This window comes from Montipora foliosa, chromosome 2, assembly GCF_036669935.1.
Source record: "Montipora foliosa isolate CH-2021 chromosome 2, ASM3666993v2, whole genome shotgun sequence".
NCBI lineage: Eukaryota > Metazoa > Cnidaria > Anthozoa > Scleractinia > Acroporidae > Montipora > Montipora foliosa.
Window position 1 is genome coordinate 45,863,484 of NC_090870.1, and position 17,579 is coordinate 45,881,062.

At 37.8% G+C, this 17,579-nt stretch overlaps 1 protein-coding gene across 1 annotated transcript; it reads left to right on the top strand.

Moving 5' to 3' along the window:
• Positions 1-4,035: 4,035 nt before the first annotated feature.
• Positions 4,036-12,480, top strand: LOC137993286 (uncharacterized). The gene is made up of 5 exons (XM_068839033.1): positions 4,036-4,271; positions 4,626-4,986; positions 5,301-5,711; positions 8,027-8,376; positions 11,074-12,480. Exons 1-5 carry the CDS (start codon positions 4,236-4,238, stop codon positions 11,824-11,826), a joined length of 1,911 nt encoding a protein of 636 aa, XP_068695134.1. The 5' UTR covers positions 4,036-4,235; the 3' UTR covers positions 11,827-12,480.
• Positions 12,481-17,579: the final 5,099 nt, after the last annotated feature.

A 17,579-nucleotide genomic window follows, 5' to 3' on the forward strand; every position in this document is an offset into this window, starting at 1 on the left:
GGTATTTTTGATACGGTAAAAATGCTGTAGTGTAAACCCAGGTTTGCCGAGCTCTTTTTAAGTTAATTTCATGAAATTTGAGGTTGGATGCAAGACGGATTGAGGTAATTTTTTGAAAGAAAAGTATTTTAACGTCTTCAAACAAAGTCCGTTGCCAATCAAGTAGAGACATTTAAGAAACTCGAATACCATAACACTTGCTCAGTTACACGATTATTAGTCAAAGTACAGTATGTTGCCCTAATTCCCGGATACCCCTATTTCCGGACACTGACTTACGATTCTGTATTTCGTCGTAAAAACGAAATAAATCCGGACGATACGTTCGAAAGACTTATTGACTAGTCTGCTTGCGTTTTTTCTTTTCGTAACCACGTTACGCTCCATATAGGTGGGAAGATTCAAGTTTCTGTTGTTTTTATCTCGCGTCGAAGTATGTCTTCAAAATGGGCGATAGATTTAACTTTTTTTCGTCACAAGTTAAGCTAAAGGACTACGTTTCTGAGCACATAGAGCGTTGTCACTCACGTGATCAGCAGCCATATTGGATATTGGATAGTCATAATTTGCATAAATTAAAAATAGAGTTCAATTTCCAGAGGATCAGTTTGGTAGACCATCATAGCCGCTGTGACGTCATGTAAAAACGCTGTATAAGAATTTTTCCGTTTGCAGTCTGGTTTTCAGTTTTAAATCTCCGAGCAAGACTACCAAAGAGTTTAATTGCATTTTTTGCGAGGTATGCCTAATTCCGGACTCCTAACGATAGCAACCAGTAGTGTCAGCGCCGTGAAGGCTGTGAAGGAAATGGCCGAGAAAGTGTTTTGCAAATAAAGATTATTGAAATTCGAAAATATTGATGTTGTCCGATCCAGTTTCGTATTGTTGTTTTCCTGCTCCGAAGCAGGACAACGGCGCCTTTGAAGTTTGGTAAGGTTTCACAAAATTTAGCCGACGCTAATTTTCGGGGCAGAGAAACGACCGCCGGAAATACGTCTGCGTTCGCAGGCTACACAAAATTTGGTAGGGAAAAATTCACCGTGCGCACTATTATCACGAAAATGATGACAGATTTTTTCGCAAAATAAACAAAAATTTGCCCAGTGCGTACGGGCCCTTTGATAGTCTTCCGCAATTACAAAGAAACCAAAGAGCTTCAAGCGATGAAACTTCACGCCCTACTTACCAGCGGTAGAAGCTACGTTGCGCTAAATTTTAGCATGTTAGTGCTGTTTTGCTGTAAGATATTGCAGCTTTGCAAAAAGTGTCCGGAAATAGGGCAACTAACCGTCCCAAGTTTTCATCTAAGTGTGGACAAGTGACGGGAAAACGTGCTCTAATTGGTTGCAAAAGTGACAAGTTTTATCCTCAATCATTTGAAGTTCGAGAGATGGGGCCCGTACACACAAGGCTGACAAAATTTGTTTGGCTCAACCAAAAATCTCAACAAAAATTGTCTCCGGAATATTTTCAATTTGCTTATCGTGACCGCACTTAAAAACTTTTTCTTTAGATCATGCTGTGTAAATTATAGTTTTCACGCCTGACAAAAATTTGTCCTGCTTCGGACGGCGCCTCTGAAGTTCGGTAAGACTTGACAAAATTTGGTGGAATAAAAGATTATCGTGCGCACTTGTATCACGGAAATTATAACAGACTTTTTCCCAAGATGAACGAAAAAATGCCTAGTGCGTACGGGCTCATGCTCATGCTAGTTTTCCTAGAATGGCGGCAACACTGGACATCAGGGTCGATCTCTTAGGGCCGATTTATACGGTACGACTTTGTCGCATGCGACAACGGCTTACGACAGGCCCACGACATAATTTACAATTGTTGTGTACGACAGAAAATATGTCGTAGCACTTTAAAACATGTTTTAAAACGCTGCGACAATCGATGGTAATTCTCCCAGTAATCCGATCAAATTTAAAAACATGTCTTCTAAACTCTTAAATTCGTCTTGATAAATGTTATGTAACATCCTACGCCTGATCCAACCTCGTTCCCAGGGTCTCCATTGTCGTTAAAAAAGGAGACCCTAGCTTGAATATTGATACGTTAAACCCCGTCCACACGAAAACAATCTTTTTGAGATAATTTTTATTTGCTCGTGTAGAAGAACTTTGGCCAATTCTTATTTGGGAAATGTATTTGCTGAAAAGCTGGTATTTTAGCTCTTATGTGACAAATAAAAGTTGTCAAATACGAAAAATTGCTTGTGTAGACATGTGGCAAATTCCCCCCTCATAGTGAGACAACGACCAGGCAACCTCGCCTTGTTTCTGCTTTATATCTGCTGTCCAAAGGCATTGCTGACCCACTTGACTGCGAATTGGCAACAACTATAGACCCTTTGCATAAATGGCGCCTCCTCTTGGCCTGCGATCCTCTTGGCCAGCGCCACGGATCGATCCGTGGCGCTGGCCAAGAGGATCGCATCTCTGGGTACGAGAATGTCAGAAACATAACACCGAAAATTCTATTTTAAAGCTCAAAAATGCCAATTAAGCAAGGTACAGATTTTGCTGGCCTGCTTTATGAAAAACAAATATTGATACAAAAGTGAAAAGATATTGATACACAGTTTTTAAGAAGAGCAGAAGAAAGTTTTTGCGAAATGCCGATCGAGAATTAAGAAAATTGGCATCGGCAACAAAATTGGCGACATGAAAACAACATAAATTTCGTGCCGCGAATATAAACAGATACCATCAGCGAAAAACATTTTGGGAGATTTTTGCTAAGTTTTGGCTGCACAAATAAATCACAAAATCGAAAATGACATAGATTTCAGCGGCCACCTGTGGCCAAGTTAATAACTTGCGTGCTACTACTAACTCAAGAAACAAAGGATACATCTGTGACAAAATGGCGGCAAGACGCCGGGTTTTTGTTGTTGTTAGTTAATTTTTTTGTCTTTTCGCGGGTTATAAAGTTCGATAAGAAATGCTCAAATTCATCACAAAGATCACAATCGTTTAACTCTCGAAGTTGACCATTGTTTCTGCAAAGTCAAAAATTCCCTCTCCTAGACGAGGTAATTTATCACCAGATAATTCTATCGTTTTGAAAATAGAAGCTGCTTTGTTATTTATCTGCGTCACAAATTCCTGCCGATTTTGGGTCTCATCTGTTAAAATTCTTCCAACAGACCTGGGCCCGGTTGTTCAAAGGCCGATTAACGCTGATCCCAGATTAAAAATTAACCAAGGAGTTAATTTCTCTACTCACAAATGCTTTTCAACGCTGATATCCGGCAAAATTTTACATTAGAGGAGGTCAATCTTGAAAAACAAAAATAAGCAAAAGAAACTTTCACCAAAAAATTGAAAACATGAAACAAAAGTTTACGCTAACCCTGGATTAAGTTAATCGGCTTTCGAACAACCGTGCCCTGTTCGTGATTCATGCACGCGCTGCGGGCCTATTTGCCACCACGGACTTACACTCACTCACTCACTCACTCACTCACTCACTCACTCACTCACTGTTACAACCCGGTGAAAGTGCACTACCACAAAACTTGCTTGTGTGGTAGGGGCTTTAATTAGCAACCCTCAGATTGGAGTACGAGGACGTCTACGAGTACTTAATAGTATTAAATCTCAATTCAGAGCACGCGCATTTCGGAGAATTTTGTTCTTTAAACGTACTGCGCATGCCCAGTACAGAAACTCGTACTCACTCGTAGTTTTTCTCGTACTCCAATCTGAAGGTCGATAATAATGTTGTTCCTGAAAAGCCCCTTAATAGTATATAAAGCTTGCATGTATGTAATGTCACGTGTGAACCCAACAAAAGGCAACATCTGATTGCCTCACATACTCTTCCAACAAATGGACTTTTTAGCTTCAAATTTCACACTTCAGTTATAATATGAGGATGTTTTCTGTTGGAAACCTCAAAACTCTATTTAAAAAAAATCAGTTTATTTTCACTCAAGTGCCTTAACATCGGGTTTCTCTCACCGAGGTCCTCCGAGTGGACAAGCCTCCATTGTCACTCATAGTGTTACTGACGTCATCTTTGGGGTTTCCGGTTTGACGCAACCCTTGATTCCGCTTGGTTGATTTTTCTATTCGGTGAGAAATGTTTTGTATGATTTGTTCGTCAGTAAATGAATTTGAATATTCATGAGGCTTGACTTAATTCAACGATGCGAAAGGGCAAGGTTTTTATAAGGTCTCTAAGAGCTTTGGGGTAAACGCTTTTCGAATGAATTATAGCTGATAATGTCTGACTTAGAAGACATCGAGGATATATTTGAGGTAGGTATAAAGCGTAACTATTCTTAAGTTTGCAAAAACGTAATCCTTACTTGTTCTTAAGTTAGTTTATTTGCTATTAACTCTGGATAGAATTATTTTGTTTTCCATGATTTATAATTATAGTAAAACCTGACCATACTGGACGCAAACCAATGTGCTTCTGTGTATATGGTTGTGCGAACGTGCATGTACCCGGTTACAATGCCGCTAGAATCTTTCATTCATTCGTAAAAAGCTGTCAGAGAACTTATATTGCTGATTTTTTTTTCATGGTAGGTAGTTAAAATGTTATTGGCTATAGCTTGAAAATTAAACATGAAATGATGACAAAATTAATGAGATTCATTCTATTAGGGATGGCTGGAAAAACCGACTGAGGATACAGAAACAAGAAACAAGGGATGGTTGAAAAAGTCATTCACCAAAAAATGGAAGAAGGGATATTATGTGTTACGGAAATATTGTGCAGGAAATCAACCATTCATTCAGTGGTTTGACAAAGAGGATGGCTGGAGACGACAAATGCCTCGTGGAACATTAGAATTGTTTCCAAGGTACAAAGTGTTTAAAAGGGCTGAACAAAAGGCAAAACAATACGTGTTTGAGATCAGCACTGATGCAGAATCAATGATACTGGCTGCAGAAAGTGAGACCATATTGGATCTGTGGGTCATACAACTACAAATGCAGACTCTGATGAATCCACGAATAGCAGGTTTGTTTGTATTGCTTTGTCTGTGGCCAGGATCAACTGAAAACAGTAACAGAATCTGGCCAGTCAACACCTTTAGCAAAGAAGAAACTTTTTCAGCGTGCTACGTCTTCCCCTGGCATTTCAATCTTTTTTAAATGACAGCTGTAGTGAACACTATTTTACCTGGATAGATTAGAGCAGTGAATTCTATTGGCACACCCAACATCTAGTACTTGTATAATGTGGATGCTGTGGTAAGAATTTTCAATACCAATTATATTAGTAAGTTACACTACTTTGTTAATAATTAAATTGACTCTCAATTTTCATTGTAGGTGAAGTTTTTCGGGTCAAAGGTAGCGGCAGTCGTCAAATGCAGCGAATAGGAGCAAGGGATCAACAGTGTCTACTTCATATTTCCAGATGGGGTCTGACATTGGCACTGGAGCGTACAAGAGCTGTTTTGGCTCAGTGGCCATTGACTACAATCCGCAGTTATGAGGCTCTGGATGCCAATGAGTTTATATTTGAAGCAGGAAGAGCTTCTCCAATGGGGGAGGGAAAGTTCATTTTTTTTACACACAATGGTGATGATAACAAGATTTTTGATGTTATAGACAATTTTGCCTCTGCCAGACTAAGGAGAAATCAGGGTTCTCCTACTCCTGGAGCCTCAAGTGAATTAACTCAAGATGATATTGACAGGGCTTATGATCAGCTGAGGTTTAGCTTGCAGCCAACCTCAGGTATGAATAAAACTAGTGAAAAAATAGTGAGTAAAGAAGAACATGTATATACAGAGAGAATTACAGGAAGAAGAACCAATATCATTCTTTAATCATCTACTTTTCTTTTACAATTCACCTCTCTCTTTATCTAGCTTTTGCAAAGAACTTCCTGAAAAATTACTGTGTGTACATGCTATAACGTTTCTCTAAAATGAGGTCTTCTTCAATTTTGATCTCTCTGTCAAGAACTCTCAGGCCTGGGCTGCACTGCACACAAGAAGGATAAAATTTTTATTGTTATATAGCTGCGTTTTTTCCTCCAACAGTACACGCTTTCATCGGTTACTTCAAGGTCACATGACATCTAACAATAAAACTGGTTCCTGCCAAAAGTCTCTGAGTGGGCAACAGTGCAAAATCTATGATGTCTGAGGGTAACAGTGCACTGTTACCCACGATTGTTGACTGACTACCGCCGTTGCTGTTGTTGTTGCATGTTTTTCTTTTTGTGCTATATAAGAAATCAATGACTGGTCCCTCAGGAAACACCCGTAGGAAACCAGCAGATCTGTTTTTAGTCTGCGACAGATCTGCCAGGAGATCTGCCAGGAGATCTGTAGCAGATCTGGGGGTTGTTTGCAGGTCATCTACAGATTATCTACAGATCATTTGTAGAATGTCTGTAGAATATTTGCAGACTGTCTGCAGAATATCTGTAAAATGTCTGCAGACCTTGACTGCAATACATTTGTCGAATCTGCAGACTTTCTGCAGACAGAACAAAGGACAAAAAAATATCTTTTCCAAGAAAAGTTGGACCAGATCAACTCAGATCGCTCACCTCAGATCAAGTGAAAAACGATTTTGTAAACCAAAACTATTTGATATTCAACCCGATTCCACCAAGGTTATTTTAAAGATCAGGGCTAGGGTGATTTCTCGACGCCTTATCAACTTGATGCGGTCCAACTTGTGTTCTTGTCTGTAAAGCACTCACCGTAAACTTTGTACCCTTTCTTCCTTCTTGCCAATCGACCATTGCTTCCCAACCCTCATTCAGCAACATCTCCATGTATTTTTAGAGTAGCTATGACGTCATTTTGACGATCCTCAGTCCAAAATACCACCGTAAATCAATCTTTTGGATCAGCCATGGATCTAAATTTGCCTTGTTTGCATGCTAATGTTTGAAAGTGACACAAACTGATTCCCATTTTTTTCATTGGATGTTCAAGAGTAGCCAGTGTCAAGTATCATCATGAGAATAACTGATTAAGTTTCAAGATCTGTGAAGTTTCTATCATAGAAGATATTTATTCTGCTTTTGAACAGGCACACATTTCTTGTCTCCTTAAGTTGTTTCACTTCTGACTTATGAAGCTGGTATACGGTATACAGGTTAGACGTCAAGACATTTCAGCGCGTTTTTAACGAAAATATAAAAAGGAAAATTAACAGCAAATAATTATATCTTCATTTGAACTTATTGGTTTTAGTATGTAAGACTCTCCGATTCGACTAACATTGACAATTTTGGGGGAAAGAATTTGCAACAATGGTATTATATATATCTTTCTTTTAATCTAATACCTTTCTTACAAATTGATTCTGCAGACGATGTGTGGACATCAGATCAAGAGTCCGGAATATGTTGCAGATTACGTACAGACTTAAAAGATCATCTGTAGATCTGCTTTTGATCTGTTTCTCGTCTGCAGCTCAAAATCGTTGCAGATGCCCGAGGCCCCACATCTGCACAGACTGAAAACAGATTCTGCAGACGAAAAATTGGTCTGCTGTTAATCTGTTTTTGCGTAAACAGGTAGACCTGCTACAGATCTGCTGCAGATCTGCTGGTTTCGTACAGGCTGAGTTATTTTTGTTTCCCTAGAATTTCAGTGTTTCCCTTGGCTGCGCCTCGGGGAAACATTGAGATTCTTGGGAAACAAAATTAACTGTTTCCTGAGGGACCAGTCATTAAGTGTTTAATGTTTGCAGGAGTTGTAAATGACCTGACACTGATTATATTAAGAGTCAGGAATTTGCATTAACATAAGAGTGTCTGTGTTAAACAGGTACCATAAACCATACATCTTAAATGAGCCAATTTAATTAAGTTTGACAAGCATTGCTTTTACTTGAAAATAGGGATGAAGGCATTTTAGATTGCTTTAAAAAACATTGCTAATGTAATTTTTTAACAGTGATTCATAATGTAAATATTGCTATCAATTTTCGCTGGATTTTATGTTTTGAAATAAACTGATGATCAACATCAGCGGAAGTGAGATGAATGCTCTTATCAATTTCTACTTTTTGTTGCTTACGTGTAGTTCCACCATTTCATCGAGATGTTCCAACAAGAAACATAAACCAGTCTGCTTCACAGGCAATTGATGCTAGCAACTCAATGCAAGGGATGTACAATCACTTAGGTAGATCTGACAGCATTGGTAGTGCCCACAGCTTAGGGGCTATGTCATTCAATTCAGAATCAAATATCAGCTATAACCGTCTGGACAGACTTCCAAGTTGGGGTTCTCATGCATCATATCAGGCTCAACACGGAGAGCAGTACAATATACTGACTGCGGTACCATCAGAACGCAATATACAGGAGGGGAGCTATGATCGATTGGCACGCTCACCAAGTGCTACCAGCCACACCCTATCGCGGTCTGTGGTAAGTGGTGGTCAACCGTGACAGAGCCATTTGAAATAAATCTGTAACCTCAACCAGTACTGTGCAAAAGTAAGTTGACAGTCTATTTTGAGTCTCAATTCTCAACTCGAACCTTGATCCTCTATTCTCACGAGGATCGCGGATTGAGGAAAGACAATTGATTCGACTCAATTTTCGACTCGAAGGAATAAAGAATTTAATGAGCTGGTTGCTTGACTGATTCCTCGATAGACTAATAGTACAAATGCAACTGGGAATACGAATTAAAGAAAAGCCTGCCAAAGTTTCTGGGCGGGGCGTTAATGTGTGTGAAACCTGGAGAGAGTATAAACAGTCATTCTCCCCAAGTTTTGCCAAGACATTTTCCAAGGTGCGACCATCCTTCAGATAAAAGTGCGAGTACGAGTTTTATTGAGCGCATGCAATAAGTTTGGAAGTTGAATTTTTCTTAAGTGCAATCAATGATCTTAGATCTCTACAATCTTTTTAGAAACTGAAGTGTTAATCGATCATGGGGCAAACCCCATCCACTTTGAAGGTGGAAAATGTCATGTTTGATTGTGGGGTGAACTTGGTCCACTTTGAAGGCTACCATTGACCTTGGATATCTCCAATCTTTTCATAAACTAAAACGTGAATCAATCGTGGGGCAAACTAGTTCGATCCGCTTTGGAGGCAACCATTGACCTTAAATATCTACAATCATTTTAGAAATTAAAGTGTTATTCGATTGTGGGGCGAACTTAGCTGTATTCTGTATTTGGAGGTGAAACATGCCAACAATTAGGAGATTGTTACCAAATTTTCCAGGTCGGTGAGTGGGTTTTCTGGTCAGCTCATGATATGATGATGTCATTCACCGGAAGGAACATTTCACTTCCTTAGCAATGCGAGAAAAACTGTCTGTGGGCCCTTAAGGCGGCTAATTTGGTAAAGTGTGAAACCACCATAATCTGATGGAACAGCTTTTGCTACATGTTTTTCATCCTGTGATGATACCATTCTCGGTTCGCCCGCTTGCTGTTTTAATTCAAAGAATGAAACCTGATACAGGTGAACAAGTCTACTGTAGCACTGAAATTCGACCATCAATATAATTTTCCATCAGATCATTGCATTCTAGAAGAGATGTAAAAATATGTGAATCCTTGCGTTACTTGGTTGGGCACGCGGTATGCAAATATTTCTCTATGTTTACATTGGAAGTTCACAATAATTTCCATTGCGCGGTAAAGCTCACTATTTTGCTTTTATATTTTAATCCACGACATAAGCTGCTATCTCATTTTCTTATTAAACAGTTCCTTTTGTTATTTAATCCAGGAGTAATGCTTTCGCGAAAGTTGAATTGAGTGTGAATAATTGACAATGTTTTGCATTGGTGATTTTGCGAGAATTGAGTGTCAAGTTTGATGTAAAGCCTCGATTTATATCGATCCTCGATTCTCGTGAGAATCGAGTCGAGACTGTCAACTTACTTTTGCTTGGTGCTGTAAACAGTTATTAAGTTCTTTGATAGGCCTAAGAAGACATCTTGTGATACATTGCAATGTGAAATGAAAGTTGGAAAGGTCATCACAGTTACATGTAGTTTAGCAACTTACATGTAAGCAATAGACCATATTTGTATTCTCAGTATTGGACTGGAACAAGCTTTCAATGGAGGCTGATGTAGGGGAATATACTTAAAAAGTATTTGCATCCCCTCATTAGCCTCCATTGCAAGCTATTTCCAGTCCAATACTGAGAATATGAATAATATGGTCTGTTGCAAAGGAAGCTGGAAAAAAAAAACAGGCTTGAACAAGATTTTAACCCATGCATGACCCTGTGACTGTGCTGCACTAGCTCTACCAAACGAGCAGTAATCAAGCCTGTTGGGAGCTGAAAAGTAATGTGTGCCAGAAATATTCAAAAACGTTTTTTCCTTCACCTCATTTGTGATGAACGAACGAGAGTAAGTATTCCACTGACTGCTGCGTCAGGTGGTACTGGACTGTGGAAGGCTTACCATGTCTCCCCCTCATTGTATGTGGACATGTGCGTCTAGCATGACTCTATCAGTCGCCTATAAACCCCAAGCTCATCTTGCCAATGAGTTTAATATTATTCTGAAAAGTCACATGGAGATGTCAATACTGTACATCAGTCCCAAGAGTTTCCAATGGCTCATCCAGGGAAGACATGTAAGACATAAATTTTATTACATGGCCCTGAGGACAAAAATGCTAACTTAGATTTAAGAAGAAATAATTACACTTCTAAAAAAGCACACATGAGACATGGCAAAGGTGTAGAAATATTGGACATACAAGCTTGAACAACTGGAGCAGGAGGTTAAAATGTTGGATTATAATAATTATAAAGTACTTCAGTCTTTGAATAGGATCTTGTAAGAGCACAACATTTCATATTGACGTACATTGAACTTGAAAAACATGAGTCAAAGCTTAAAGTACAGCTCATAAAGTTAATATGTAAAAGGACAGAAATTGTAGCAAGTGTGCAGTTGCTACTCCAGTTTGAAATGAATAATTATTGTTTTAACCATAAAAGATGTGCTATTTTTGGGAAAGTTAGAATGCTAAAATATTTTGAGATTTTAGGGCTATAATAGTTTTTCCTCAAACTTACAACATCCACTATTCTACTTGTTAGACTGACCCTGTGGCCTGATACGTCTTGTGGTGTTTACAGGACGCGAGATGGTCAACAGAAGACGAGCTCAAGGAGTTACCGCCAAGACCATTAAAATTGAAACTCAACATACCCATGGATGACACTGGAATAATAAAACATAGAAATGATTTGACAAGTAGTGATGAATATCCTCAAGAAAAGAATAATCTGAAATCATCGGGAGAACCACATGGTTTACCTGCCACACCTCAGGAACTTGTTTATTTAGAAGATAACGAGGAAAAAGGCGGAAGCATCTCCAGGAAGGAAAAGAGACTTTCTGTGGTTGGTTCACCCAATTTTCTGTGTTTGAATTTACCTCATTCGTCAAGTGTTGAGGTTTTGCCTTACCTGTATGCTCAAGTTGATCCCAGTAAAAAGAGGAAAAACAAGCAGTTGGCAGAAACAATGCCAGACTCTGGTCTTGTTCATACAAGAAGAAAGAGCAAGAGCTCAGACAGTGTCTTAAGTAAATCTCCAAGAGGCTCACCAACTTTTTCTCACTTTGCAACATTTTCGGCATCAGGTGCTGGCGCCACTGGATGTGATTATGCAATGTGTGTGATACCACCGCAAAAGCCTCGCTCAGAAAGTGTAGCACAATGCAGCATTGTAAGCTCTCCTGAAGTGGATGAAAAGGAAGCTGAGTTTATCACTATGTTGCCAGAATTACCTGCCAAGAAAGGCTTGTATGGTGGGAAACAAGCTTTGGAAAGAACACTATCAGAGATGTCGCATGTCACAAAAAATGGGCAGAGTCAGCAGCAGTGATCATTAAAAGTGATTCATCTTCTTTTTGCTAATTGGCAGGCCATTTGTTAGTCACTGATATCTTCTAGCTACAACGGTCAAAATTATGGCAAATATAGCAACAAATAAAGAGCATCTATATGACCTCTATTTCAGGTCAAGTGAAGAGCATCATCCTATACATGTATGTCCTCTATTTCAGGTCAAGTGAAGAACATGAAATTACAAGAATAGGCAGTGGATCAGTTGAGGCAAAATTTTATCCACTTTTCATCCAGAAGGAATTTTGATTAATTTTGGTATTTTTTATTTAATTTGTGCAAACAGTGTAACTGTAAGAGAGAGTCACTGACAATGACATTAATAATTGTTTTGAGAATTAATTTCTTAATTCTCAAAAAATAATTTTTTTGGAGATAGTTATCATTTTTCATTACGGTAAATTTTAACATTAAAACAGACTCTCAAGTTATTACCAAAAACAACATTGAACTGAGGTGGAATTGCTGTGCTGTCTGAGAACTTGAACTTTATTTATACACATAACATTGATGAGCATTACTGCTTGTTACTGAAATGTATGTGTCTAAAATAAGCCAATATTATTATAACTAAAATAATTATTCTTGTTAATAATTATTATACTAAAAATATAGAAATATGCAATGTATTTGGAAAAAGGGAAAAATAGCCACTACAAAATTAAGTATATTAATTAATCTCCCAGAATAAAACAGTGGGAAATTAAGCACAAAAGGTGTATCTACAATAAGACCTCAAATTAGGAAAGCAACTATAGCTAGCATCTTGAGAGCATTTAAGTTAAATGTGAATGATAAAATTAATGGCATCCTTCCTGTCTTATAAATGTGTCTTAAGCTTTTTTATGTAGGTTAATAATAATATTATTGTTTTGGCTGCATAATTTCCATTGAAGCTGCTGGCTGTGACGTTACATGTATTGCAGCCTTTTTGATTAGGAAACCAACTTGAGTGTCCGATAAAATGGCCCACATGATGCAGGACAGTGAGAGTTGAAAACACTGACTCCCAGTCCATGGACTTCGTAGGGACTACCCTGACGTACTACCGTAAAATAGACTAACTCTAAAAAAAAAAAACATTTTGAATGAGAACTATTGAAAGATAGAACTGAATAATTTGACTGGATACTTGCATTGCATTTTTTTCATCTGCATGGCCACATGCGACTATAATTCTGGGATTGCAATGGTCTCACTTCACCCATGTGAAGTAATTGGCCATCACAATAGACCAATTTCAATATATTAAAATTCAATCCAAAACAAAAGGCATCATCTCGAGGCTCTGGGGAATGAACTCATACAAATCCTTATATCTATTCCCCAGAGCCTTGAGGTGATGCCTTTTGTTTTGGACTGAATTTTAATATCTTGAAATTGCTGTATTATCGAAAGCCAACATTTTTAAATTGGGTCCTTAGACTTAAATGCTGTTGACCAATGCCGTTAAAAATGGGTGTTTAGGCTTAGCACTAATAGTATTCAATTGAAATATAGTGTTTTTGAGGTAGTCCATGGACTGGGGCTCCTTGTTTTGAACCCTTCCACAAGCAGTATTCGTGTAGTTGATCTTCACAGAATTCAGTACATCAGTTTAAGCAGAGAAGTGAGACAACATCAAAAGCAATCAGAAAGGCTACATGAAGTCAATCACTACATGAATATGTAAGAAAATATCTGCAGAAGTCTGTCACAATATTTTCTAATTTTTTGTGTGTGTTATGTGCAATTTAACGAACTAATAAGTTGGATTATACACTGATTTTCCTTTCACCAACTTGGATTCTTAACTATGTTACATTGATTAAATGAACCTACAGATATCAATACAATTATTTTTGTGTTAATATCCTTCAAATCATTATTTTCAAATTATCTTCATTTAGTTTAGAAGATTAATGTTTAAGAGCTTCTAAAAAATGTAGTTGTCCCCAGCAGACATGTGACACTGATCCACCAAGATCTTTTGTAATGGCCGTTTGACCATGAAAGAGCAGATAACTCAATGATGTTAAACGTTATTAGTGCTGAATATTACATTTTCACCCCTGAACTGGCCCCCGTTGATGAGTAAAAAGAAGTCTGGCATTAGACAGAAGGAAATCTAATGTATAAGTGTGACTCTTAGGAGGGAAGGGGTGAATAATTAAGAGAAACACATAAGAATCTTTTTATAATAATCATTATGACAGTATGCTATTTTTACTTTCCATTTTTATTTAGTTGATGGTTCATTTTTGAGTATCATCAACCATGTCCAGTATTTTGGTTTTTGTCGTTTCCCAAATTGTGTTACCTTCAGTTGGAACTGTTAAAATGGTAACCTGCAATCAGGTCCATTTTTAGCTTCACCCATATGTTCTCTCATGTTGTTGCTTGCCGCCAACTCCACAGTACGTACCAAGCGAAACTTAATAGAGCCTGATTGCAAATTACCATAAAGTTTCGATAGTAATGACCCCCCGAAAGTAGCAACCTCAATTTTTTGTGGCCGCTAGTAAATCCCGAAAGAAGTGACCTCCCGAAAGTAGTGACACCAAGTTTTTTAAATGGTACCATTAATTTGTCAATCAACAGTCAAAATTTTAATGTACAATAATATGTTTGTGTAGTGTCACAAATTGTCCACGATAAAGCACTGAATCACTGAAGTAGCGATGTAAGAACTACCGTAAACCGGTATAATTTCGTATTAACAACAGGAACGTTTCTTCAAATTGAAATTGAAAACTCTATAGATACAGTTTTCTATACAGTTTTTTTGCTGTATTTATCAGTATCTTCTTTTTATGAAACACAGTCTATACACATGGAATGGAAATAAAATGTTGTTCTTTTATTAATTTTATGTTGTTCATTTTTCATTTCGGAAAAAACCTTGCGCCAGCTCTATTTGTAAACGATTTTTGTTCCCCGAAAGTAACGACCCCCACAGGCTGCTAATTTCGAAAGTAACGAGGGTTGCTACTATGGGAACTCTATGGTACATGTATTAACCTGAACCTATATCAGCATGGACATGCAACCAAAAGTCTATGTGCCATTTTTAAAGGTGTTGACCTATGCATTAGCCAACAGTGGCTGCCACCATACTTTACCCAGGGGTATTACCTGATTGTAGCCATACATGTAGCAAATTGATTCGAATCTTGGACCTTTGGTATTACACCACAAATATTTTGCCACATTTCTTCTCATTAAATGAGAGGTTATTGAAGATTTGAAATACCTTTGATGATTGATGTAATTTCCCAGAAAGTTCTGGTTTTGTGCGACCCGGCTGTCATGGTTGGTTTTTCTTGCTTTATTCAAAGATCTGTCATATTTATCTTGCTCAATATCTGGCTCGTGTGTGCATTTTAAGACCATAAATTACAGTACATACCTTGAGTGTGGCTTCCAAGAAAATCAATTATGACAAAAGTTGAGCAAGATGCTAAAAATAGCCAACAAGAAACATTCTGTGCCAATAAGTTAATCACCTTGTAAAGAATGAAAGAAATTTGTCTTGGTGTTTGGCCATTGCAATCATTTTTATTGTTGTTCAGTGATCAGCACTACCGATAGTTTAATGGTTATCACTTTAGTTCAGGTCATCAAGTTTAATGCCAACATCCAAGTGGTGTGGTTTTATTTTCACAGGAAATTCCACACTTCCATTGGATCAGAGAAAGAGTCTGCTGAACATGGGCTTAGTAGGGTGATTTACCTCAGTTATTGTAACACCACTTATCATATTGCGTGCATGGCCTTGTTCCCACTTTCAATGGAAAAATATAATATTCATTTGAGAAATTACCTGTATGAGGGCTGTGTACGCATTGGTGTGAGAAGGACCGGAAAAACCCGTGTGGCCCTCTCAGGAACACATCCTGCTCTGTGCAATGTGATTTTAGAGGATTTCTTCACTTCAAAACAACCAAGTAATTTACAGCCAGAAAAGCAAATACAAACAACATATTACATGTAGATAAATCTTCGGTGCAAATTTGTACCTTTTTTTTTGTCCGAACTTCATGATTATTCTGAGTGCTCAGTAATAGAGTAAAGAGCCCATATCATAATTAAAAATGCTTATTCACTGAGTTTAGCTCAGGCTGCTGTAACTGAAACATGCAGGTTTCATACACGCCATAACCTTGGACCAAATATTTTCCTGTCTGATTCTCCCACTCAGTCTACTCAGTAAGTACATAAATTATACTCTAACATTACTCTATTGAGAAATAAAAGTAGCAAACTGCATTATGACAATGATTTCTTTAATTAAAAAAACTTAATATCAAAATATATTTTGTAAAAATATTAGCTAATGCTCTGACTTAATATATCAAAAGGTTAATCACTCACTGAAAAACTCCCATTAACCTTGCACTGCTGAAGCGGCCTAAACCAACCATACTTAGTTTTTACTCAGTCTAACGCCAGACGATCTTGATCGTCAGTGGGGAACCCCAGGAGTCAATGGGTTAATACATCTTGACGAAGAACAAAATGTCTGCAGAGCATTTATTGCGACCATGTTCTCTCTCTTGCAGTGTAATTCCTTCTAATAAGGTCTGTCTAACGTGTACGGTGTGAACTGCAGGTTAAGGTTGCAGGTCATTCAATGACCAGACTCACCTGCAACCTGCACTTTAAAAACACCCTCTGTGTCTAATGGTGTAGTTTTGTCACATGTTGATGCAATCAACCCTCTTGTTTAGCCTTCAGCCTAACTCTAAACAAATAAGATCCTTCAAGATTGGTTATGGTAGAAGGCTACCGATAATTCAGTTGTTCTAACATCATTCATATATAGTCTGTAAAGAAAGTACCGATACAGGCACAGAGGTGGAAACAACGTAGAATGTGAAAATAAAATAGGCAGGTACAAAACACAGGTCACAGGTCTCTGTTTTACCAAATAGAATACAGAAAGGAGCCTAAACATTCACTGGAGCTAACAACTGTAGGCCTAATTAAACCTAAACAAGAGTTTTTAGGCCTAAGGTTAGCTTTAATGAATGTTTAGGTTTGTTTCTGTATTTGTTAAAAAGATACCTGTGACCTGAGACCTGTGTTTTGTATCTGCCTGAATAAAGAAGTTTTTTTCTCCTATTTAATTTGAAGCTACCACCATATTTATTCACTAATTGCCATGTGAAAGACAATACTATTGTTTACTATTATAAAATAGATCTGGAAGGTTTTAACTTCCCACCAGAATAAAATATTTTCGGCATTTCTTAGAGTAATGGGAATCCAATTCAAATGAATGGTGATCCTGCAAACACTTGCAAAAATTTAAGTGCCTCAGCTTCATACATGTTACATGCAATATCTCACATTTGCTTTGAGGCTCAAAAACGGGTAGGAAACTACTAGAAACATTAATTTTTGAAAGCTGGAGAAGCAAAAAAATAGATATTTAGGCATTAGAAAACTGGCAATCCTTTTCCAAGGATAAAGGGTGAAGGGTAAACTTATATCTTCTTTTATTCGCATGGTCACTGTGTGCAGCTTGCTCTTGTTAGCTAGGCACTTTTTCTCTCGACTATTAAATCCTACCTAATTTGTGCCCAATAATTTTATTGATCAATTTTTATATGGACTAAATGAGGGCAAACAAGGTAATATCACTTATGGTACATGTAATTCAAAGGTCACCAATAATATTATTGGAGAAATTGAAATGCTGAATTTGTAAGATAAATTATCTCAATTTTGTTAGGAAGAAATCTCTACCCT

What these genes read in the sequence shown, in the direction of transcription:
- LOC137993286 (XM_068839033.1), top strand. Translation starts at nt 4,236, where the DNA reads ATGTCTGACTTAGAAGACATCGAGGATATATTTGAG. An exon ending in TAGCTTGCAGCCAACCTCAG is followed by an intron (nt 5,712 to 8,026) that starts GTATGAATAAAA and finishes GCTTACGTGTAG; the next exon opens with TTCCACCATTTCATCGAGAT. An exon ending in ACACCCTATCGCGGTCTGTG is followed by an intron (nt 8,377 to 11,073) that starts GTAAGTGGTGGT and finishes TGGTGTTTACAG; the next exon opens with GACGCGAGATGGTCAACAGA.